General features: G+C 37.3%; 1 protein-coding gene across 3 annotated transcripts in view; it reads left to right on the top strand.

Annotated features, from left to right (window-relative positions):
* Positions 1-27,500, top strand: part of LOC136842593 (transcription factor Sox-14-like) — a 150,235-nt gene that overhangs the window by 110,537 nt on the left and 12,198 nt on the right. For 2 of the 3 annotated variants that reach the window (XM_067110168.1, XM_067110166.1), the window contains exon 3: positions 12,045-12,158. The exons of the other annotated variant lie outside the window; for it this stretch is intronic. In XM_067110168.1, the coding sequence (XP_066966269.1) occupies positions 12,045-12,158 (114 nt within the window). The remainder of the gene's footprint in view (positions 1-12,044; positions 12,159-27,500) is intronic. 3 annotated transcript variants of the gene reach the window in all.

Raw genomic sequence — 27,500 nt, 5'->3', positions numbered from 1 at the left:
AGCTTAGTTTCAATAAAATTTTTTACGCCATTTAGGTACAACTTAAAAATCGTGTCAGATATAAACAGCATGCTACTTTATAAGACTGCCATCTTTAAAAATCACCTCTATAAATGCCTGACCTCAAACAATATTGGGTGCTACTTTTGGTTGTTGTCTACGCGCCACCTACTCCGGGGGTCTAGTACTAAACACCGTTTGGTAAATGTTTATCACTAGCACGTCGGAGTAGGTGACACATAGATAACAAGCCAAAGTTACACCCAGTGTTGTACCAGAATTTTAGGGTTTGGGTTGATGATTGACATGATGGGTCAATTATTAATGTTTACTGAGCGACTTGGCATGTCTCAAAAAGTGAAACCAGTATTAAGAAAATATTTCCTTTCTCTTTTCTGTGGACTGTTATCTTTGTAGTCTACATCTGAGTCACATTTTTCGCAGGTTTCATCTAATCTCCCGTGTTTTTTCCAACTAAATTGTAAGAGATGGTTGTACAGAACCTTGTCGAAAGCTGGATATCATATTATTTTGGAGTATTTCTGTAGGCGCCTTTTACTTACGAAACTTGAGCGAGGTAGGAAATCCTCACGGTTCTGCTCGGCTTAAACCTTCCCACAGGCATTCATTCCACTTGGAGTAAAAAAAAACTGATGTGTGAACAGTTTTGTTAATCAAGAAGGACATTTTTTGGCTGGATAATTGTACGTTAAACCAATTCTTTTATAAAAGTCTCTCCCTTGAGAATATAATGCGCTCAGGTACTTTCATGAGAAGTTATAATTAAATAGCTATAATTTTATGTGATCTAAAAGAATTCCAAGGACACTGAATGTTATTAGATCCCAATAGCTAAAGACTTCCTGACTTTCGTTTAATTAATGTCATAGGTTACACTTACTCGCTGTTACTCCATTCCTTTCAGGGGATGATCTTCATCAAACAGTCATTTCTTCTGGACTGCGGAATAATTCTCATCACCCGTTTACACTTGCTAAACTGTTTTGTTTGTCAAGGAATATTCTGTGCAGAGGAATAGAACACCATGTCTTCTTGACATTCCAACACCAGTATTGTAGAAGTATCTCTACGCGTTATATGTATATATATATATATATATATATATATATATATATATATATATATATATATATATATATATATATATATATATATATATATATATATATATATATATATGTATATATATATATATATATATATATATATATATATATATATATATATATATATATATATATATATATATATATATATATATATATATATATATATATATATATATATATATATATATATATATATATATATATATATATATATAAATTTCCGAATCACATCGGGATCGGACCCCAGTCTCTCAAATGAAAGTACCACGTATTTTCGTGTGAGTGTTACACATTTTCAAGGTACACTGAAAATGTGTTACATTTTAATTTTTTCCTCTATGAGTAACCTGCATATACAGTATATATTATATATCTATATACATAAAAGTGAATGTTTCTATATTTGTTTGTCCACTATAAAAATTCGAACCGCTTGACAGACCCAGACAAAATTTTGCACACGGCCTCTATGTCACTCCAAAAAGGTTTTAACTTGCAATCAAATCCCTACCCCGTGACAGACATACAAACACAGATAAAATAAATGAAATGTTCGTTTTTTACGTCACCTTTCCCTTCATTGTTACTGGGTTAATTCTCATTTTCTCCTGACACTCCACCTTTTATTTCATGCACTGCCAGACGTATGGTTATCCTACAACAATAAATCCAAATCCCTTATAACATGAATTTTTTATCAGAATTTAAGTGAATTTTGATCATAATTTATGATGATTATTAAGTGGTAAACATATACGTCACTGCTTGGTGGTATTTCTAAATTAAATCATTTTGCCTTCGTTACAAAACATATTTCATTGCTATAAAGCAATGAACCCAAACCAGCAGGTCCAAAGATTTTCTCCCTAAACAGTTGTCTTCCTCATTCACGCATGCGAAGTAGCTTCTTGCTCAACAGGACGTGCAAGATGTATGATGACAGTATATCCTTTTTCTTTATTAGTTCAAATGCCAATTTTCTCATTAATTCGATCGTTTCTTCTTCGTTTTTACTTTCGGAATTCGTTATAGTGACTACTTCGTAGCGTCAAGATGGCGTATATCATTTTAAATTTGATTTAAATGAGATTTATGGGGTGTTTTGGCAACAACACTTTTCTTCACTGTTGTTGCACAAGAGACAGACATTCTCCCCTCCCACACACATACACACAAATACACAGACACACCTGAGTGCGAATTGTAGAAAACCAATATTTTTCTATTTACTGTCTGTCTTCCCCTCACCCTTCCCTCCCCTTCCCCTCCTGATTCCCCTTCCCTCTTCCTTCTTTTCCCCTCCCCTCCCCTCCCCTCGCCCTTTCCCTTCCTCCTCCCCTCCCCTCCCCTTGCCCTTCCCTTCCCTTTCCCTTCCCCTTCCCTTTCCCCCTTCCCCTTCCCTTCCCCTTCCCCTTTCCTTTTTCCTCCCCATCCCCTCCCTCCCCTACCCATATGCTATCATTCAGTTTTCCCGGGCAGCGCCGGGTTGGTCAGCTAGTTTATATGTGTGTGTGCATGCATGCGTAAGAGAGAGAATATATATATGTATATATAAAAGTTAAGTATACCTTAGTTTTACCAGACCACTGAGCTGATTAACAGCTCTCCTAGGGCTGGCCCGAAGGATTAGACTTATTTTACGTGACTAAGAACCAATTGGTTACTTAGCAACGGGACCTACAGCTTATTGTGGAATCCGAACCACATTATAGCGAGAAATGAATTTCTATCACCAGAAATAAATTCCTCTAACTCTTCATCAGCCGGCCGAGGGAATTGAACTCCGGCCCATCGAGTGACAGTCTGAAGCTCAAGCGACTCGGTCAACAAAGGGCTATATATATATATATATATATATATATATATATATATATATATATATATATATATATATATATTATAAATATATGTTTATAAATAATGAGTCCGTAAACATATACTCTTATATACAAGTGTTGATGAGTGCGTATATCCAAGCAAATAACATGATCTTACCGCAGTCCACGAAGTGAAGTGAGAGAGAGCGGCGGCATTGGGACACGTGGAAAAGGGAGTGATATATGAGTGCCAGTCGTTAACAGTGATGACCCAGATCATTATTACCTTGACCCTTCTGGTCATGCAGCGTGTCGCCTGTCCGTTCGTTTTTGTCATTGGGCAACACCTGTCTATTGGTGAAACGTGATTTGTCAAAAGGGTGGATGTGCTGTCTTTCATTCGGAAATGGGGGCCCTTGATTGCCTTCATTCCCAGTTTCTTTTATACTGTATATATCAGACATGCATGAATGCCATATGCTAAAATCCGTGCGAACAAAACTACATAAATAATCTTACGTGAGTATTTATTTACTGCATGCGTTATGATTTATATTCACTCACCACTGCCGCGCAGTAATTATGATGGGAGAACGGTCTACAGTACAGACCAATTGCATTTGATTAGGCTGACACACGTGCGAGCTGCCGTTTCATTTCTAAAAGCTACTCAATTTTGAATTGCGTCCAAAGTCTCGTGCCCTTCCTTTCCGAATTCTGGCATCTGAATTCCTTCAATGGGATGTCAACTTTGTAGAAATGTACATCAATATGTTGTCTATTTATTTATCCTTTTACTTGCCGTCCAAACATGTATGCCGCACACTAATAGGTCAACATAAAGTTAACATGTTGGATACGATAGGTTGCTTTAATTCGGATATCTTTTCCTCTTCATTTTATGTCCCTCTTCAAATGTACTGAAATTGTTTCTCTCCGCGTAAGGAGGTAATCAAAGAAATGTCGATGATTTGTGCGGTGTCGTCACGAAATTTAATGTAAGATTCATATATTTTATATGTACAGTAAAATAAGAGGTTTTATAAATTTAACAAAATGTATGCAGAAGTTACAGTATATGGTAATATGTATATATTGTTTTAATGCATACAGACTGCACATAACCACACATTTAAGATTTTTTGTTTGTCGAGGGTTTTATGCAAGTCCCTGTATCTATATGGTTCAGCTGAAAGATTCCCAGGAATGCAGCGCTCCTTTCATACCTACGGAAACGTGAAAATCTGGGAGTGCCTCGCCTCTTTTGTTGGAAACAAATGTTTCTGTACGCAACAGATGCTCTATATCGAAATGATCATTCATCCAATATCCCTGGTCTTCTGCTCCCATCATGTTAATTATTCTTAAAGAATCTTTTCCTCTCTTGTGTTCTCTGACAGCTCTCACCTCTGCTACTTATGCTTTCGCTTCCCCACCAGTTTCCTAAGCCAGTCGGGACTTCGTGATCTCCGTCGGGGCTGACATGTGAATCACTTTCCTTGATATTCTGTGAAGAAATACGGTTACTCTGAGACCGGAAGCCTTACTCCGCTATCGTGCAATGTGTCGGGGAAGCTAATCCTTTCTGTACTGATTTATACGCCCGTTGATCTTTTAGAAGTCTCCCTCCTACCCGAGCTCTAGTTCTGATGCCCTGTTTGAGGTACGGTTGCTTGACAGGAGAGAGAATTATTTGCAAGCATAAAGGAGGACTGATAGACTATTCAAGGAGATAATGAAGCAGAGAAAAAGAAAACAAGTAATAAAAAAGAGAAGATGAAGAAAAATTTTAGAGCATACAGAGAAGCAAGTGCAAAGAGAAAGATTAATGATGAAATGGATCCCAAAATGAAAAATACAAACTGACAGATGCTTTCTGAAGGAACAGCATTTTTTGCTCGAGAATGTGAGTGCTATGGACATTTGCTGAATGTGGTGAACTATGAAGGGTAGGTTCGGCATATTTCTTAAAGGATGAAAGGTTGCATGAAACAGGGAAACAAAGCAATAGAGCGAGAACATTCGAAAGGTTGTCAATCTGACAAGGAAGTCAGTGAATCGTGCAGTCAGAGGATTACTGACTCCCACAGTGGATCCCAGAGTGAGGCACTCGTTCCTTGAGCTTAGCAGAGCAATGACCAAAATAATACCCGTGAAAAATAAAAGGAGAAGTCTCCTAAGGGAGGAGAGGTAGACCTGTCGCCCATTTATTAGGATAATCATATCTGGAAAACACTATAATATTTTAGCATAAAATTCGAATGACGTTGAAATCGTTAAAGAACAAAGACCGAGTAAGAATACGAATAAAATGAACAATATCAATTTAACTGAAATGAGAGTTAGATTGTAATTTCCATATGGTCAACCTTTAATGAAATGACTTGGACGCAACAGATAACTCCCACTATCGGTGCAAGTGCAAACATATAAATAAGTGTTCATCTCGAACGATACAGAAGTCCTGTATCAGTGGTTTCAGGCTATCTTGTAAAAGTTGTTCGTACGTAGTATTCGCATAATTATTTCCATATTCATATGGTAATTATCATGTCTGGACTGACTAGCTGTTTCTACGCAACGCTGTATTTGGGTCGGGTGAGGATTAATATTAAAAACAACGTTCTTGTTTAACACCTTTTGCAAAGAGGGTGAGAAATTGGCCCAACAATTTGTTCAATCCTTTGTCAATAGACCTTATGCGTAAAGAACTGTGTCATTATTTTCGAAGTCATGACCAATGCAGATAGCATAATTCCCTAGGCAAGTCATCAAAAGTCTTTAAAATGCATAAACTGTCAAGAAACTAATGCTATTCCTGATTAAGTTTTTTTTCCTTTTTGCCGTAATCCTCCACGTATTGCAAAAATCTAAGTGTGGAATTCCAAGAGATCAAATAAGTCTCTCAGGGAAACTTTCAGTTGTCACGTCGGACAAAAGAGGAGTTTCCGTAAATGACGACATTCCTTGAGTGTTGTCTCATATAAGTATGGCTACACATAGTATTGTTTCTTTTTCTTTTTTGCTTTTGTTACCTTTTACTGCCTCCAACGACCGGTATTGCTAATGGTGTGTGCCTAACAGTAGTAGCTTTCCAAACCAATGACCATTACATCAACGCCTTTGTCACGCACGCCCGGATAAAATCTGGTTGGCCTGGCCTCTGCAGTCGCCCTTTTGATGAAGCCACCTCCTTCGGCGGCAAGATGTATCAAAACATCTAGAGAATTGGGCCACTAAACCCGGCTTGGGTAGATTTCGAATATTTTTCTGCCAGCTGGACACCTAAAGCCTGGACCTTTTTCAAGTATTTTAGGCGGGGGCGGTTGTTGGAAAGTCCTGCAACCTTTGGCTAAATAGTTTTCCACAAGGCAGTAAAATAAGGCTGCACCCCATCAGAGGAGACTAGAAAGCATATTCATAGGAAATGTTGTAGGTCCGATAACATTTTATTTCTCCCAGGTTTCCTAAATGTACAAAACACGTTGATGGTCTTGGTTGAAAATCATTTCTCTTCCACTGAGTCTTGTAGACCTCGCAGGTATAAAAGGAGAGATAACATCCTGTGATATATTACCATAAAGATGCGGAATCTAATTCTTAGTATTTCGTAACTATTTCGGCAAAACTAAAGTTAAACAGAGTAAGAGCTTCACTGATGTAAGAAAAGAAATGCTGGACTTAGGTCGTAAAGACCTCCAGAAAACATCATCGCCTCGCTGCTAAGCCTACCCCTTCGCAGTAGGTTTATTTAGTTGTATACACAGACAAAAAGCTATATATGTATATATATATGTATGTATATATATATATATATATATATATATATATATATATATATATATATATATATATATATATATATATATATATATATTAATGATTTATTTTATTTCTTCCGTTTGCTTTGCAATGGCAGGTCCTTTTAGTAGATAATAAAATGCATCGACCATACGAATGTAAAACATAAAGAAAAGTCTCTTGATAAAAGATTAGAATTAAACTCTTGTATGGAACGTCATACAGGGACTAACCTTTTCAGAACTAATACTGTGATGTGTGACGAATAAACCGGATGAAAACCAGCGATATATAAAGTCGGTACGAATATTTTTAGCCCATAATGTCACTGCTAACTATAAGTAAAAGAATATACGTTCTTCAGTGGTTTCAAAATGATATTCAAGGTATATTGCTCCATAAATTTTGGTGTTTGAATATCTGCTGAATGAAATACAGAATCGTGCGAATCACCTTGACTTCCATTCCAATAAAAGGAGAAATTTATGACGCTCCTCAGTGGATTACTGATTCGGTTGAAAATTTTCATCCTAATAATATGAGCTTTATTTTCCTTCAACAACGAACAATAAGAAAGCTACCTGGACATATCACGATGAATTCTCTTACAACCAGACCCAAAAATGCTCTCATGATTCCGAACCTAACAATATGGTACTAAAACATACACAAACACATACACACACATATAATATATGTGTGTATATATATGTATGTATATGTATATATATATATATATATATATATGTGTGTGTGTGTGTGTATATACATGTGTGTATGTGTATATACATATATACAAATACCTGTATATAGGTAAACTTATATACACTGAATAAATCAAGATTTATTGTTCTTTCTCCCTCATTTGCACGCACAGTGCACAACAAATTTTCGTGATGACAGGGAAATATCGTGTTTTTTTCGAAATATGACCAATTTTCTTTTCTGGACCAAACAGAGGTGGGGGGGGTGCGTTTTAGTACCATATAGTTAGGTTTTTAATGACGACAACATTTTCGGGTCTGGTTGCAAGAGAATTCATCGCGATATGTTCAGGTTTATTCTTTCTGCCTCTTCCCCTCGTATGTGCGTATAATAATATCCTGTCCAAATATCCTGCGACTTTCATGACTCGCATGAGATCCTCATTAGGACGTTTATTTCCCTCTTGTTTTTCTGAGCGCACTCTGTCCCCGGGTCCCCCCTGGCGTCTGGCTGACAGCGCGCCGGATGCTGTAAAACACCCGAACAAAAAATATCCATAAAACTTGCTTTAATTGGAAATTTCATCGCATTTTTATGTGATTTTTATTGTTTTTTGCGAAAGGTCCATGTAACGTAAGCCGACATTACCAATTAACGAACAAATCGGTAATGACCGGGCAAAATATCTCATTTTACAACGAAGCAAAGGCGGCTGTGACAGGGCTTCGGCTACTTGCTTATGCATGTGTTGGCACCGGGATAATTGTGTCAGGGCGTTTTTGGACACAACAGTAATAATGTAAATTCCGTCATTGTTGCGATTATCATAATTTCATATTACTGGTAAATGGAACAATGGCGTATAATGATCCTGAAATGGGATGGAAAATGGCTTGTGGAATGTGTTCAGACCAGCGATTGTTTCTTTCGGGGAAAAAGTGTTGTGTGATGTTTGCTGTGGTGGGAGTTTTTAGATGAGGTTATATTGGTTTACCTCATCTACAAATTAGAACAGGCCTGTTAACATCCAGTGCATATTTATGTGAATAATAGAATTTTATCATAAATGTGTCCTTCTCTTGTTTTCCTGATTCTCTCTTTAGAAAAATCTTTCTGATGATTTCCTTGAAATCTGTTCATTACCGAATTTAATACATTTTCTGGATTTATTCCGCACTCTGATCACACCCTTGAAGTCGAGGTTTTGATCTTCCGTGTCTTTATGTTTGTCTTTGTCAACGTATTAATCATTTTAGAAGTTAAGGAAGGTAAATTGGTCATTAAATCATTCTTGCTTCTGTCGTTTTCAGAACTGGAAATTATCGTGTTGCATAAAATTATACTTTATGATTTATGCTATTTCCTCTGTTTACTTTGCAATGGCAGGTCCTTTTAGTAGATAACAAAACGCATCGGTCATACGCATGTAAAGCATAAAGAAAAGTCTCTTGATAAAGATTAGAATTAAACTCTCGTATGGAACGTCATGCAGGGACTAACCTTTTCAGAACTAATACTGTGATATGTGACGAATAAAACGGTTGAAAACCAGCGACATAATATAAAGTCGGTACGAATATTTTTAGCCCATAATGTCACTGCTAGCTATGAGTAAAAGAATATACGTTCTTCAGTGGTTCCAAAATGATATTCAAGGTATAAGCTTTATTTTCCTTCAACAACGGACAAAAGGAAAGCTACGGAGAACATCGAACATTTGCAATTAGGGAAAATGAGCGAGGCAGTTGTTATGCTTTTACAGAATTCTAGCTAAATCGTAGCATATTTCCGCTTATCTGAAAAGCTTTCTTGTTGTGAAAAGTCACGAAGAAAATAGTTCTATACGCGAAGATATTTGCTCTGAACAGATTATGTGTTTTCATCGAACTCTGATACGTAACGACGAATTCTAGCTTATCTTAACTGTCCTTTGATGCATTTGCATCGATCGTACCCCGGATTCAAAGAACTTTCACACGGCATTGCCGGTCCTCCCGATCAGAGTAGGACACTCCTGCAGGCGGAAGAACAGGAACATACATTCGTCGGGCGTGAAATTACCGCTGGTCAATGGCTGATGCACGCCCACAATGTCCGGTCCCAAGGTCGAACAGGATTGAGAGAGATTAAATTTGCATTTCATTATAAACGTGACAAAAATAAACAGAAGAATCAATGGAAAGAGAAACTGTATCGGCGAATAAACTTAGAAATACGGAAGAATAAAAGAGCAATATTGGAAGTAGCAGCTTCCTCCTGCTTATCCTTAACTGTGAAAGGAATCATTAGAATGAGTAAACTATGTTTGATGGTGGAACATATTTGTGTTCAAATCAAACTTATAATCAGAACAAGAAATGGAATTCATGAAAGTCTAAAGAAACTTTCTACAAAATGAGAAATTTACGTCAGTATAAAAACCAAAATAACTTATATATCGTGCTGCAAATGGAACATTCGAATGCCACAATACTACTTCTCATCTATGAAGAACAAGTGAGTAGAAGAAATGAAGTTATTTTCATGATTATGACCTTGTTACCAAAAAGGTCACTGTCAAAGAAAATTGTGAAACCTTTCTCTCATATTGTCATTACGAAGTGACGCTAATTTCCAGTAATCAATCAGCCACTTGTAAGAACATGGGTAAAATTTTCAACAAAAATGAGATGATAGATTTCGTGTGACTGAAGAGACTTTCAAGTGTAAAAAGACAATGAAATATTTAAGTAGTTTGTAGATATGGTTTTAATGAGCGCAATTAATAATCAGCGTGCATATTATAGACTAAACGGAAATGACAGAATAAGAGAGAAAATAGGGGAAGGAAGGAAGGAAGGAAGGAAGGAAGGAAGGAAGTGCCACTCTTCCACACCAGTTATCATCGCCAGAAACAAAAAGGAAGTGTAATCAGAGAGGAAGCGAACAAAATCCGTGCTAGGGTGGAAAAGACTGGCCAGCTGTTGCCTCAGAGTGACGCTAACCGTCCTATTGCACGGAACTGATTTAGCTCTAGGATAAACAAACAAATAAATTGATACGCACACGCTCGCGCGCGCGCTCAAACACACACACACACACACACACACACACACATATATATATATATATATATATATATATATATATATATATATATATATATATATATATATATATATATATATAATAATATATATATATACAAAAACCAAAAAGCGAGCAATGCAACTGATGAAGCAATAGAAAACAAAGAGAGGAAGTAAGTGAAGGGAATCGTTTAGAAATTGCCAACAAGGTCAAGAAAATGTTGCGTTTGAGAATTTTCATACATATTAGGTTTGAAATTAACTAGAAAATCGGTGCAAGGTAAATATTTTGGTGCCGAAATGAATGGAAGACTTTTTGAAAAGCAAATCATTTTCGTTGATGGCTACGTAAGAAGTAAGCTTCGGCCACTTACAGTAGATGCAGTATGCGTACAGAGTTCTTTAAAACAGCGTCAGAGAAGTACATTTCCGTTTCAGCGCAAAATTTAAAGTGACGAAAGAAATCGTGAGAAGGAATATGGGAAATGAGAAGTTCACGTCAGTTAATATACGCTGTTTGCTTTACACAACGAGGCATCCTTAGAATGATAACCAGATCTTTTTCAAGTGATATTTTATGGCCACTTACAGTTAAATATATTGAGATGTCCAGCCGCCGTACACAGGAAATGACGAATGGCAGTCTGATATTCTTCTAAGATCAGCCTGTAATTCACTGAAATAAACTAAAACCTGACATTTGATGTCCTCCCTCTCTGTTTCCCTCTTGTTTCCCACACCTCTCTTTTTCCCCTCTTTGTGACTTGGCCCCACCCACATAACCTGTGACCCTGTCTCCTGTCCACGCCTCGCTGGCCAAAAGTTATCTCAATGGACAAATCACATCCACCAGGCAGCTGGACATAATGATTCTGCCTGAAAGGATTACGGATTGGACTGAGGGGTGTTACGATCACAGCAACCCCGTTCTCCAACACGCACACACACACACACGCACACACACACACACCCATACTATTTCGAGCCAACCTCAGTTCATTCATACCTGGCTTCTGCCGTAAAATCATTAAATCTCTCTCTCTCTCTCTCTCTCTCTCTCTCTCTCTCTCTCTCTCTCTCTCTCTCTGTGTGTGTGTGTGTGTGTGTGTGTGTGTCTCATTAAAATCCTTCATCGGGTTTTTATTAACTCAGTAACAGCTACTATCAACGATCGCGTTTCGCCATTTCAGCCTTTTTAGAGCAAGTAAATAAACTGCAAATAACAAAGACGACCAAAAGCCAGAGGAAGCTACATAGCCCTTGCGTGTCTGTGAAAGCGCTTTTGACGATCATTCCGTATGAATGCGACACGTCACATCAGGTCCCATTTATTTGATTTTTTCTCTCTCTCTCTCTTCTCATTCAAAACTCCCATCGATTCAGAGGCGGGCGGCATTCCTTTTCTCACATAGATCTTCCCCGAGATATCCTATCGGTGTTTTGATGCATTTATTATCAAACCTCTTCGCTTATTTCTTCTGTTTAATTTCCTCTGTCACCTGGCCAATGATATCATATTCCAGGGGGCCACAACTTGTCTACGATTTTGGAGGGTACTTGACATACGGGTATGACAGGTACGACAATACACTGCCACGACACACCCCATCGGGCGACCTGCCACCAACCTGCCAGACGTATGAATAAATTCCGTCTTGTTTATTTTAAGTCAAATCAGAATAAGTCGAATATTACTCGGCACTAAAGTTGCCTTCCCCTAATATCACCAAGGGTCTAAAACGAGTTTCTCCTCACTGATTTTCCTCTTCTTGTTCCTCCCTCCTTCGCATTTGTGGCGTGCTGCAATTGAGCCTCATCTCGGCCTCAACGAAAGGTATGATTCTTCATTTTTTATACAAAATTCATTGAGTGCTGATGATGAATTTCTAAAGAAGATTTCCAAAACTCACTCGGCCATTCTTTGGTGAGTCATCACGCTTAAAGGATGCGAGTACTGGACCACGAAAAACGCCGTAAGAGTAAAACTCGATCATTACGTTGTAAATGCTTTGTTCTGCGGGTTTAGTTTCACTGCTTGATCGTTTGTTTTGTTCTGCTGATTTGGGTTGAAGAGATGCTCAGAAATTTATGAAATCGGGTGAAAATAGCCACTAAGACTTACAACCCCAGATAAAAAAAAAAAAAAAAATTTTTTCTTCAAATTCATAACGTTAATTCTTTATGTGGATATAATTTCAACTACCCCTTCTATAGTCAAACAAAAATGACTACGAACATGGCTGTCATTAGCCTACAGTTAATCAGCATTCCTCAATTCGGGGTTCTTTAATCCGGTCATAAAATCCTTCTCATCCGTCCCACGGCCTGTCCAGAAGAAAGAGACCGCTCCGGGACAAGACCGACTTAATTCACAATCTACATCACTTGAGGAGCCAATAATAGCAATTTTTTTCGTATTGTATATTTATTTTCATCAGTGAGTCTGGGCTAAATATTGGCCATTTATATAATTCATTTAGATTATTAGAAACTAAATCATCCTTATCCTACCGTGTTATCAAAACAGTTTTTTTTTACTTTAAATCATCCTTTACTCGTCATGAAATTTCAGTTCTTTCGCTCATTTTACGTCTTCAGTGTTAGAAACCCAGATGCAAGGTCTAAAGAATACCAGGTCAAATCACCAGCGACCCAGAACGCGTTCTTTCCTGCGCATTGGGTCGGATTATGACGTCAGACAGTCCTGGTGTTCAGTGCGAAGCTCTTTCTGTGCCTATTATAAACTGGTAAACAAACTGTCCATTGCATAACATTCAGCTTCATTGCTTACGGTATCTGTACCTGTACATAAAATGCTTCGTTACTGTGCTATTTATGAGTGTTCTTCCAATATAGGTAAAAGAAAAGAAGTAACTTTTCACAACCTTGCTCAGATAGGTCTTGCACAGAACAGTGTCATGCTGTTTACCCTTTCTGACCTGTTATAAGGAAGATGTGGCAACGTTTCTGCCACATCAGCAAGTTATCCCAACTTAGGTCAAGGTTTTATGAATCAAATCTGGGGAAAGTGGCATCATCTAAAAAGTACTACTATACACTTTCGTATTCATTTTGGTTTGACTGTAATCCAGTAATTCCCTCTTAACTTAAAAGCACTGTACTGTGATGACCAAATTCAGGTGCATCTATCGGGGGATCAGAGGTGTATACACATACATATATTTAGAGGCATACATATATGAGCAAGAGTGCTTCTGTGTTTTAGATGAGAGTTAGATCTACTTTCTTCTTGAACTCTGCCTGCGAAGTTGTAGGGAGTAAATATTTTACCAATATCTGTCTGCCTATAGTCGAGCCAAACGAAAGTGGCGCGTGAGAGAAGGTCTCCATCCAATGCATCGTATCGACATCAACAAATTTCGGACATCAGACCTTAAAGACCGCTCAGTGAGGATACGAGCGAACAATCTGACCAGCTTTTTACCTGTGGATTAACTGATTTAGCATGTCAGACAAAAAGAAAATTAATCTTGTTCTTGTCTGATAGGGGTTGATATCTAAATCTTAACCACATGTCAAATTATTTGTCTTTTGTTATAAATAAATACTACATTTTTACAATTAAAAGGTTCCTTCGAGTTTGAGCCAATATGTTATTTACATCCAAATCCTTGGGTATGATGGCTGAAATATATCATCAATATAAACAGGAAAATGGAAAATCTTGGGAATGTACAGGCATTGGAAAAATTCCATATATGAATTTGAAAGAACAGGCGAAAGTGGGTTTCCATTGCTATACCAAACGTTTGTTTAAAATATTCCTCATTGAAAATAAAGTTTATACAATTCATCTTTAAGGTATTCCAGTACCGAGTCAATGGGAAGTTTTATGTATATAATATATATATATATATATATATATATATATATATATATTAGAGCCTCGGTGGCTCAGTCGGTTACAGCAGCAGCTTCGGACTTCGTAGAGGTCTGTGGCGCGGGTTCAAACCCGCAGCCGGCTGATCAAAAGAGGCAGACACTTTGCTATCCGTGTAGACATCCCGGGATTATATAATCAACGGATAGGTTTGCTAAAAGCAAATGGATGTTACAGACTAAATACACACACAAAACAAAGCCACTACAACACCTAAAAACATAACAAACATCTCACACGTCTCGAACTCTCGCCATACCCGCGCAATAACTTCTCGCTGCTGGGAAGAAAGGGCGTTGGGTCGGGTATGATATGAAACATACGTACCGGGGTCTAAGCGATGTCAGGCAGGGCAGCCGATCGAGACCACAGGTCTACCCCAAAGCCAAATCGAAAAGTCCTTCAAAAGAAGGCATCGTGCGTACCCCATACAAAAAAATGGGAATAAAAGCACGTTAAAAGAAAAAGAAGAAGAAGATATATATATATATATATATATATATATATATATATATATATATATATATATATATATATATATATATATATATATATATATATATATATATAAGTATATATACTGTATAATATATATGTATATATATACATGTGTACATATATACATATATATATATATACATATACACACAGTTAAAGAGAGAAAACAATCCTGTACAGAAGGCATGTGAGTCTTAAGGATAAATGTATTTTTGAAGGAAGAAAACACTTATAATCTATTAAAGCGCTCCCTGTGTGGCTCTGATTGACCTGGGATCATAATTCTTCTAAGGTTCCTATTTGTTTTCTACTGACCACCTGGCAAAATGAACGAACTCTTTAGATTTCGCCACGATACATTCAGTCTCTCACGCGCCAATTTCGTTTGGCTCGACTATAGTGTTTCTGTCTGTCTATCTGTATAAATTCAATCTCTAGAATGAAGAATAGCTTTTAGTGGTCATCGGTGAAAATTTGATGATACGTAGTCGAGTCGTGGAAAGCATTTCACGCCTAGTTCTCGAGACAGTTGATATCTTGCAAGGTAGAAAGCCTGTCGATCGAGGTCGGACTTCTTGCTTACAGTCTGTTTATAGGAAGGGTCGTGGTGATTCGACGGAGGTAAAGCTCTTTACTGAACAATCCGTTGCAAGCAAACATTATCCCAGACTGATTTCTCGTAACATTTTTCTCCTTCACTGACTTCTTTAAGAATAAACCACCAACATATAACAGAATATTACAAGTTCGTTACTCTGCTGGTCTCTAATTACGAATGCTAAGCCGCATGCTATTAGAAAATTAGATCCCAAGACCAACAGCAATGCAGAGCTAAGCGAGCGGATGCAGCATCATCCTGACCCCGCGAAAAACAAGCAACAAAAACTCTAGGAAATCACAAAATGTGTTATATTAAAACCAAAATCGAGTGGCAGGGCGGAACTAAGGTAGATTAATACAGGTGTGTCAAATCTACGAAATTCATAGCATATAAATTGTCCCGAATAAGTTTAAAGAATTTCTATATAGATTTACCCCAGATTATTATATTTTTCAATTGAAAAACTGCCCATTCCGTTTTCATTATCACAAGATAACACAAAACTTGTACTTACCGCAGATGTGGCACAGCTTTTGAAGAGCGGTGCCAAAAGTACAGTAGACTACTGTCTGGTGAAGACGTATTCTAATCTCATTTAACGACCCTACCAGCCCTACAAGACGACGGAGCGTCCCTTTTAAGCACGTTTAAGCGCGCAGGCAGAGGAAGTCGTCTACTATTTTTCAAATATTTTTAAAAGGAAAAATGTAGACCTTTGATGTATCAAGATTAATGGATCTTTTGACTGCCGCAACAGGAGTGAATGAAAGAACTATATTTTGGTTGCATCGGGAAGCTAAAGATGAAGACTAGCTTAAAGTTTTTCATGAAACGATGAACCCTCGCTTAAAAACTGAAAGTGCTAGATGATCCTGTAAAGTATTCCTTACTTCGAACTCTGTTTAATATATTAACAGTATACTTAAGGGCCCCTTTCTGCTTCATATTGTGAAAACAAGATGCATTTCCCTGGTCACTCATTTCACATCTACAAAGAGAACGCCTACATTGGAATTCCTCTCTTCATTAAGCTGTAAATTATGAGTAGATTAATTATTCAGGTATGTAAACATGAATAATGGAACCTCTTATTATATAAGATGCATAATAAGTAAGTAAATAAATAAATAAATAAAATATATATATATATATATATATATATATATATATATATATAATCATGAAGCTACAAATGTCGTTTAATATCCAATTCACGCTACTTCAGGATTATCACCGAAGGGGAATTTTTTTAAGTGATAAATAGATCGGTACCGCCGGGTCTCGAGCCCTCGGCGCAGTACCCTCCAGCGACTCCATTCGACGGTCAAACCAAGCCACCAATGATTGACCGTCGAATGAAGTCGTTGGAAGGTACTTTGTCGAGGGATCAAGAGCCGGCTGTATCTGTCCATTTATCACTTAAAAAAGATTCCCCTTCAGTGATAATTCCCCATTGGGGATATTCCCGAAGTATCGTGAATTGGATATTATACGAAATTTGTAGCCTCATGATTGTATATAAATCATGGTGTGATAAAATTTCATATATATATATATATATATATATATATATATATATATATACATATATATATGTATATATATATATATATATATATATATATATATATATATATATATATATTGTTTCAAATATAAGAGGTCAAAAGTTGTTTTCACTTGCCTTCTAAATACTAACTTAGAGGTAACTTCATCCAAAACGGTTTTAAAGCTTCGGAACCACTTCATCAGTTCCAACATCAGCATATCAGTTCCTTTGCATACACCGTGGGTTTCATTTTCACCTTTCACTAAATATTAATGCAAGCATCTTGAGGTCCAGGATCAGCAAGCTGAAAACGAAAATTTCATGGCATTATTATGCGTAACATTTGTTTTGAGAGAGAAAGGGAGTGACTTTTATTAAAACTATCTATCCTCTCAATTACTTGAATATTTAAAGAGTAAAGAATATTTAGACCAAAATAAGACGGAGAGAGAGAGAGAGAGAGAGAGAGAGAGAGAGAGAGAGAGAGAGAGAGAGAGAGAGACTGTTTGAAATTAAAAGGCTCGTAAACATTCTAACACAAAAACTAGATATTTTGTAAACAAGAAAATATTGGTAACACCATAAACCATAGTGGGCCTAAGCTATTTATCAAAAGTACTCAGTTTTCCGAAAAAATCAAAATGAATCCGCCATCATCAATTAAACCGAGAATATGTTTCAAAGAGCACACTGGAAATCAGAATGATTTAATCTCAAAACTTACTCTCAAGCGAGTGTTTCAGCGGCTTCCCCCCCACCCCCGCCCCCCTTACCTTCCACTACTACCACCAAGACAGGTCACCCCAGGTGCGAGCTCACGAGGACCAAAGCAGAATGACAAGTTGCAATTTCCAGTGTTTATATTACGAGCTCCTGCAATTTCAGAAGTTACTGCAAAAGCCCTTTGAAATTTCAGACACGGTGCGAAAAGCACTGCGAATCAATTCTTGTCAATTGCTAAAAAGCATAGAACAAGTCCCTGTCTCAGTCCAAACAGAAGAGTGAAGATTAAATTGAATGCTAACACCTTGGCCATCTAAAACCGCCAGGAGCTACTCTTTTGTTGCCGCAAAGTCTGGTGAGAGAGCAGTAGGTAAATGAGGATAAGCCACTTCGAAACAAGGGAGAGAGAGAACAGCATAATATAGGACAATTCAGCTTCCTATATCGCCCAGTTTAAAAGCTATATATAATAGGGTATCTTTAAAACGTTTCATTGCAGTCTCGCCACTAGTGAGTTGCTGGAGCATGTTAATGGAGCCATCCATGTCCCCACCGATCCCAAACTTCCATTACCATTCCTGTTACAGAGTTGACAAATTCTTCGCCAATAAGCGTGACAAGACGCACTAACGGACATACAGACAGAAAAAATTGTACTCAGAATTCGTGGGTAGGCAACCATTCAATCATTCTTACCTAGCACCCCCCTGGGTAATGGCTAGTCAATGACAAAACCCATTAAACACAACTGGCAAGGTTTTTACGAATACCCACTGTGAAATTACCATTCATGCAACCGAGTGGTGTGCAGCGGAGATTTTAATTTCTCTTTCAACGACATTTGGGAAAACAATAGCAGTTTTCATCACTTGAGAATACAAGGCGAGTTTCCTTCACTAGAGACCACACAGTCGAGCGAATGACACCAGTAATGCCATCAATTGACATGTCAACGGACCCCGCTGGAAAGACTGAATCTTTACCCTGGATGGAATCTCCCTCTTTCAAGAAATTTTATTCCTTAAATCAGTTTAATCTTCCCTTATTTGCAATAACACTGGTGGTCGCCTTATGACGGAGTCCAATTTCTCTACTAGGCATAGTACCATTTCTTTTAAAGTTTTATATAATATATATATATATATATATATATATATATATATATATATATATATATATATATATATATATATATATATATATATACTTGTATATATATGTATGTATATATACATACATATAGATTTTATATATATACATATATATACATATATATATGTGTGTGTGTATGTATATATATACATGCATATATATATAACAGTAGTTGGCAGTTAGTAAAGCCCAGCCACCCGGAATACACAAAAACCCCGACTTTGGCCCTTTATAACTCTGGTTTTAGAGGTTTCCCACTAAGGTCTCTAATCGTGCCAAATTTCATCGAAATCTGTTCAGCTGTTCCGGAGATCCAGATATCGATTTTTGGCGTTTAGGGGATGTGGTAGGGGGTGGGTGGGTGAGGGACTAACATAGCTGCGGAGCAATAACGGTAAAAGATATAGCCGTGATACTTAGTTTTTCTGAAAGCTCGTATTCTGGAGGGGTGCCTTTGTTTTTTTCAGATAAAGCCCCCAAAATTCAAATTTCCTGATGCTCAGGTACGGATTCCTCACAACATCAGAAGAGACGCCGTCTTCTTAATGTGTGTGAATAGCAAGTGTTGTGACGCCTGACACGGAGCGATGATGCTGCCAGTTACAAGAAAAATACGTAATGAGTATATGTACATGCATGCATTATATATATATATATATATATATATATATATATATATATATATATATATATATATATATATATATATATATATATATATATATATATATATATATATTCGCTTGTATGTACACAGACATACACATGTCATGTATGCATGTTAATGTGTAAATACATACATACACACATCCACACACACACATTATATATATATATATATATATATATATATATATATATATATATATTAGTATTTATTCACAAGGCTTCCCAATACTTATTCTGTACAACACTGTTTACATAGGCTAAAATTTTATGCGCTCTGTTCATGTTTTACACATCAACAATTACTACCATGCACGCGGCTGTTTTTTTTTTTTTTTTTTTTTTTTGTACCATGCATGGGCCTGGCTACCACTCATTTGCAACTGCCCAGCAAGACAATTCAATTCTCCTACAAGCAAGTGTGGACATAACAATCATGCCAAGGGGGATGGAGCCGGTTGAAGGACCAAGGCAGCCGGGCGATAACCGGTCGTGTGGACAAGGCCTTAAATGCCTCCTTAAATGCCATAGATAAGATAATAGAATTTGGGCCAAAGGCCAAGCCCTGGGACTTAAAAGGTCTGTCAGAGCTGAAAGAGAAATTGACAGTCAGTATGAAGGTTTGAAAGGTGTAACAGGAGAAAAACCTCGCAGTTGCACTAGGAAACAATTTTTAGAGAGAGTGGAAAGTCAAATTGAATATGAACGGAGTTACAGTAAAAGAAATGAGAGAGATTGTAGCTATGGGCCGATGGGACGCTGCAAAGAACCTTAAGTAATGCCTACAGTGCACCACGTGAGGTGCACTGACAGCACTAGCCCCCTATGGGGCCTAAATGCCGTGAGGTCACACAGTTCCCTACCAGAAGGTTTTCATTCCCTAAACTGTAGACACAAACCATCATTCCCAAGTGTCTTGCACAGTCACGTATATTGCTGTTCACTCATTTATAGCTTTAAGCTTGTTGAATTGGAATTGGAATATAGAATTTAGGCCAAAGGTCATTCACCGGTGAAACGGAAATTGACAGTCAGTAAGAAGGTTTGAAAGGTGTAACAGGGGGGAAAACCTCGCAGTTGCACTAGGAAACAATTGTTAGGAGAGGGTGGAAAGTAAGATGGAAGACAGGGAATATAAACGGAGATGCAATGAAAGGAACGAAGGGGTTGCAGCTGGGGGTCGAAGGGTTTATACTTGTTATTCCTCGACCTAAGCAATTTGTTTTCGTGCCTCACTTCCTCGCCCTAACTTCTCGGCCTAAGCAGTTTTTTATTGAGTCTGCCATCCTCAGCTTAAGCAATTCCTCAACTCTCCCGTAGGTGGGTAGTGCCGTCAGTGCACCTTACATGGTGCACTGTAGGCAACACTTAAGGTTCTTTGCAGCGTTCCTTCGGCTCTTAGCAGCAACCTCTTCCATTCCTTTTTCTCTACCTCCCTTCATATTCTCTTTCTTCCAAATGACTTTCTACCCTCTTTAACAATTGTTTCACAGCTGCAAGGTTTTCCTCATGTTACATTTTTCAAACCCTCCTACTGTCAATTTCCCTTTCAGCGATGAATGACCTAATAGGTCCCAGTGCTTGGCTTTTGGCCTAAACTCTATACTCCAATTCCAATTCCTCAACTCTTTTTCTCTCCCTTCCGGCCTTTCCCTTTCCCCTCAAAGAACGTTCAGTTATGATGAAGCTCGCTCAGCAAATCCATTGGCCTTTAAAGCACGACCCATATGAAACGTCGGCACGATTTGCGTAAAAACAGACTTAGCAGCGTTCCGAGATGTGTCTTCGTAAATAGAATTTAAGCCAAAGGCCAAGCACTGAGACCTACGAGGTCATCCAGCGCTAGAACGGAAATTGACAGTAAAAACTTTGAAAAGTGTAACAGGAGGAAAACCTCGCAGTTCCACTATGAATCATTTGTTAGGAGAGGGTGGAAAGTAAGATGGAAGAAAGAGAATATGAAGAATATGAACGGAGATACAGTAAAAGGAATGAAAGGGGTTGCAGCTAGGGGCCGAAGGCACGCTGCAAAGAACCTCAAGTAATGTTTACAGTGCACCGCATGAGGTGCACTGGCGATACTATCATCCTACGGGGGTTTCATGGATAGTTGTGAAAATAGCGGTCATTGCCCTATACTAGTGTCGTATTAAATTAAATGGAATATGAAATTTAGGCAAAAAGCAAAGCGCTGGGACCTATGGGGTTATTCAGAAAAAGAGTGACCTATTCAACAGAAATTGTTAAAACAAATTATTAAAGGTTTTTAGTAAAAGAAATTTTGCATCTCAAAGCTTTATGTGGTCAACCAGATTTGTTTGCCAAACGACTCCCCCCCCCCCATTTAAAAACGTCGTGCAATACTTTAACAAGAATTTAATTTCAGTATTTCAGAATTTTTTTATAGTCTATAACTTAAAATTCTTTTCACCTGCGTTAAATCCCATGTCCCTTAACTTTAATATTTCAGAATTCTTCTTATTAGGTTTTTGATGTGTAACTTAAAATTTTTTCCAGCAGCGTGAAGCCCTATATTTGCCACGTAGCTTAAGACCTTTGTCCATGGAAGTGTAGCTGACCATCACACTACCAAATTTTCATACCAATGAATGGAAATCATTTCTATGTACTAGCTCCATGAAACAAATAATTTGATATTTAGTTTTACTTTCTCATTACACATTTTTTCTAAAGTAGTGAAATTACTTAATTTATAAAATTTGTTTGCTCCCAATACATTTAACGGCGCTCTTGGTACTGTACATTCATTCATTAGTATGGAGTCAGATTTCAGCTCGTTGTCCCGCAAATTAGCCAAGGGCATTTGAGTCGTCACAACCAATACCCAAACCGCACCTCCTCCGCTATAAGTGTTGAACAAATGGAATTTTCACCGATTCCATGATTTGCTTACGTTTAAAATTTTATATAGGCCTTTCACATGTGTATTCACTCACACGTGGATACTGTTAAACAGTTTGGTATATTTCTAAATTAAGTAGTTTTTACCTTCAACATCTGTAATTATAAGGATGATAAGCCAGATTCCACATTCTTTGTTTTCCCCTATAAAAACCGGGGAAGTAGCCAAGAACTGAAAACTAAGACCCATTATTTATTAATAAAAGACAATAATACACAGGCAAATGGTAGATTTACGAATGCAGAATATCCTAGGAACCTAACTTACAAACCTGTCAGGTTTTTAACGTAAAGCGCAGTATGGGAAATTTAGAAATTAAATGAATAGAAGCCTGCATCTGTCTTGTCATAATCTTGGATCCTTAGAAATATCAGGCTAATGCTGAAAGGTTCGCAAATCCGCCCCGTGTCTGCACATTTTCTTGAATTCTAGTTCCTCCAACAAGCTGTGACCTGGAACAGAAAAACAACGGCAGCAGAAAATGTTCTTACGCCACTTACTCGGGAACTTCGTAAAGAGAACGTTAACTCTAATATTTCTTGAAATAGGTACATCTTTACTTTAAGGATAATTAGCTTATAAAAAACACGGGTTACGTTTCTCCAGTCAGTGCCCAAAATGTTATTACCCACTGAAAACTTGTAACCATCTGGAGTAAGATTATCCCGTACATTTTATACCATAATTATGCATTAGGCTGTACAACAAACATTTATACTTTACAATGCTACTCTGCTTCTGACGCCGTTTAAAGTTTAACATTTTCACTATACGTAGAAACCACTCATACATGATTTGTATATTAATACTTAGAAATGTACTATTCTGAAAATCGCCAAAATCAAAATTAAGATAACCCACATACTATGATCAAAGCCATATTCTTAAAAAGATACCTTTGATCTTTGATCTTTCAAGAATTCAGGTAAAAGTTCAAGAAACCGCTGAACTTTAAAATAAAGCAACGAAGCTGTGTAATGTTGGCTCCTATTAGGGAGGAAATGATTACATCATGGATCAGTTTTGCCACTAGTCATTATCAAAAAGACTAAGCAGCTCCTACCTTAGTATACTGTATTTAAAAATGTAAATTGGTACTTGCATTAACTGCCTGATGACCTTTTAAACATTTCAGGTGCTACATAGCAAATACGATCAAACATCTGATTGCTATGGATAGCTTGGTGAACACTGACGTTCGTTACAGCATCGTAGTCACAAATTAATGGGTACCAACAGTTGCATCCAACTCATATGATAATATCTTCACAACCTCATTATCTATGCTAATGGGGATTTCATAACTCAAAGCCTTGTTGATGGATGCCATCGGAAACTCACGCCTTGATTATGGATGGCATCCCAAACACACTGCCTGTGTTCATGAACAGTTCCACAACGCACTGTTCAAGGAAGCATCACAGTTCCCGTTGATGTTATGACCAGTCCCACAAAGCACTGCCCTTATTCAAGGATGGTATTCGAGGATGGTATGAATGTCTCAGTGCTTTGTGATCATGAACAGTATCAATCATTGTTGCGATAGTACCAATTACTCACTGTCTGTGTTTACGGATAGCCTAACACGCATGTGACAGGGTTCATACAGAATAAATTCATTGCCCACGTTCATGGATGGCATCACAAAACGATTGCCAGTGTTCATGAGTAACATTACAAACTCACTGCCAGTATTCAAGTGTAACTTCCAAACTCATTGCTTGTGCATGAGTATCAAACTTATTGCCTGTGTTTATGAGTAATAAACTCATTGTTTGTGTACATAGAGTAAAACTCATTGCCTGTGTACATATAGTAACACTCATTGTGATCATAGAATAAAACTCTTTGCTTGTGTTCTTAGAGAAAAACTCGCTGCTTGTGTTCAACTCACTGCTTGTGTTCATTGAGTAAAACTCTTTGCTTGTGTTCATTGAGTAAAACTCTTTGCTTGTGTTCATTGAGTAAAACTCTTTGCTTGTGTTCATTGAGTAAAACTCTTTGCTTGTGTTCATTGAGTAAAACTCTTTGCTTGTAAAAAACTCTTTGCTTGTGTTCATTGAGTAAAACTCTTTGCTTGTGTTCATTGAGTAAAACTCTTTGCTCGTGTTCATAGAGTAAGACTCTTTGCTCGTGTTCATAGAGTAAGACTCTTTGCTCGTGTTCATAGAGTAAGACTCTTTGCTCGTGTTCATAGAGTAAGACTCTTTGCTCGTGTTCATAGAGTAAGACTCTTTGCTCGTGTTCATAGAGTAAGACTCTTTGCTCTGTGTTCATAGAGTAAGACTCTCATTGCTCGTGTTCATAGAGTAAGACTTTTGCTCGTGTTCATAGAGTAAGACTTTGCTCGTGTTCATAGAGTAAGACTCTTTGCTTGTGTTCATAGAGTAAGACTCTTTGCTTGTGTTCATAGAGTAAGACTCTTTGCTTGTGTTCATAGAGTAAGACTCTTTGCTTGTGTTCATAGAGTAAGACTCACCGCTTGTTTTCATAAAACAAACTCATTGCCTATGTTCACAGAGTAACAAACTCATTGCCTATGTTCACAGAACAAACTCATTGCCTGTGTTCATAGAGCAACAAACTCATTGCCTATGTTCATTGAGTAACAAACTCATTGCCCATGTTCATAGGGTAAGCTCATTGCCTGCGTTCATAGAGTATAAACTCATTTCTTGTGTTCATAGAGTAATAAACTCGTTTCCTGTGTTCATAGAGTAATAAACTCGTTTCCTGTGTTCATAGAGTAATAAACTCGTTTCCTGTGTTCATAGAGTAACAGACTCATTGTTTGTATTCACAGAGTAACAAACTCATTGCCTGTATTCACAGAGTAACAAATTCATTGCCTGTATTCACAGAGTAATAAACTCACTGCCTGTATTCACAGAGTAACAAACTCATTGCCTGTATTCATGGAGTGACATACAAACTAAATATTGGCGGGTAGCATCATAAATACACTGCTTATGCTACGAGTAAGGCTGCGTCCAACCCAATAGTATCAAAACTAACCAGCATACCTGACAAACTTAACTTGACGACACCCCACTCAAAGTAACAGATATTCCAATTATTCTGTTCAAAAAATATCCACGACTAAAAATTTTCATACTTTCAACTAAACAAAAAATTGCTTTCGTGCTGTCTGTTAACAGGAGCTAAAGTTCCTAGCTATGAGTTACTGACAACTTCATAAAACTAATTCCATTTGCTAACAGCAGAAATCCAAACATTGCTCTCCACATAACCTCTGTCTGGGGAAAATTTTGTGTGGTTTTGATGATTTTCAAGAGACTAGTTATTGGGTAAGCAAGCTCTATTATTGTAAATGACCCGTACATTAACAGAGCTTCCTATAACCCTTATAGCCAGAAATTTTCGGTTGCGAGAAAGGAAAGACCAAGTTCGAACCCCCAGAAAATACGCCTAAAAATGTTTATACTATCCAACGGCAATATTCAGCATTAAAACAAATTAAATTTATGTACAAGTCTGGCGTCTTGGTATGTTTTACTTTAAGAATTTTAGCTTCCTGAAAATGGACTAAGTTTGTAGTTAGGTTAAGTCAGATAAGTTTTCACCAATATTCACAAAGGTTTTGACCGAATTCAAATTTTCACCTCAAACCTTAGGAAGCTTCTGCAAACTTTAGCTGAGTGGGGGGTAGCCAAGCACATTTAAACACCTAATACCTATCTAAACTTACAACGAAACTAAGCAATGGATTAAGTCAATGGTTACCACCTGAAAGAAAGAGTTTGATTAGTTGTTTTGTTGTTCAAAACCACCCAAGGACCTGCATGGTAGGTCCTACGACCTACTATGCGGAACATGGGGGCTCCCCCACCCCACCAAGGGCGCCACCTCTAAAGGGTGGAGGATAAGGTGAAGTTCAAGAACAGTATATACAAATTAAAAAGTAAATTACAAAGATTAATAAAGTAAATTTATGACAAATTAAAAAAGTTTATTTATAAATTAAAAAAGTAAATTTATTACAAAAATGTAAAAAAGTAAATGTATGACAAAAATTAAAAAAGTCACTTGACAAATTAAAAAACATCAATTTATTAAAAAAATTTAAAAGTAAATTTACTACAAAAAATTCTAAAGTAAATTTATTACAAAAATATAAAGAGTAAATTTATGACATTAAATAATTAAATTTATTACAAAATTAAAGTAAATTTGACATTAAAAAGAAAATTTATGACAAAAAATTACAAACTAAACTTGGCAGAAAAAGAAATACCTCCTGCATACCTGTTGCTAAAGAGAGCAGCTTTATCATATATGAAGCTTTACTGTTGGGACAGGAACTCCAAGTCAAAGTCGTACTAAAAACATCCTGGAAAAGACAAAGCTTTAGAGCTGTGCGTAGCTTTCTCTAAATCATGTAAATTTTTGGCGTTTACTCACGTCAGATTATACTGTAGGTGAACGCCCACAGAAATAGTTATAATGACTGCCAAAGATTTGTACGAGACTAAACACGCAGCAAGATTCGAAAATTCCCAGAATAAATATACAGTATTAACAATAATATAATAAAGTTCCAGTGTTGCCTTGAGGATGCCCGAGGTTTATTATAACTTGACCAACGAAGTGACAACAATTGAAGGAAATCTCCAGCGCCAACTGTAGTCTAGTCGCGTGATAAACGGTTTTTTCATAAAAACTTCATAACAAGACCAATTACGTTACGATAAATTAAGGAGGAATTGGACACTCACTCCTGAGGAAAAAAGGATCCCTTAGCAAACTCCTATTAAACGTCTACCGCCCAGAACAACGTTACAGTCGGATGTCCGAAGGTTCAGATGTCCGAACTCAGCCGATGTTGTCACGATGTTGTCATTTGCCAAGGACTCTAAAGTCTTAGTAGCCTAGTGTCTTGCTTCTTGGAACGTGACCGAATGCGATCTATGGATATCCTTGAAATCGCTAATTTTTCAAGTACTAT

Source organism: Macrobrachium rosenbergii, chromosome 10 (assembly GCF_040412425.1).
Source record: "Macrobrachium rosenbergii isolate ZJJX-2024 chromosome 10, ASM4041242v1, whole genome shotgun sequence".
NCBI classification, from domain to species: Eukaryota; Metazoa; Arthropoda; class Malacostraca; order Decapoda; family Palaemonidae; genus Macrobrachium; species Macrobrachium rosenbergii.
This window is presented reverse-complemented; position numbering and strand designations above follow the sequence as displayed.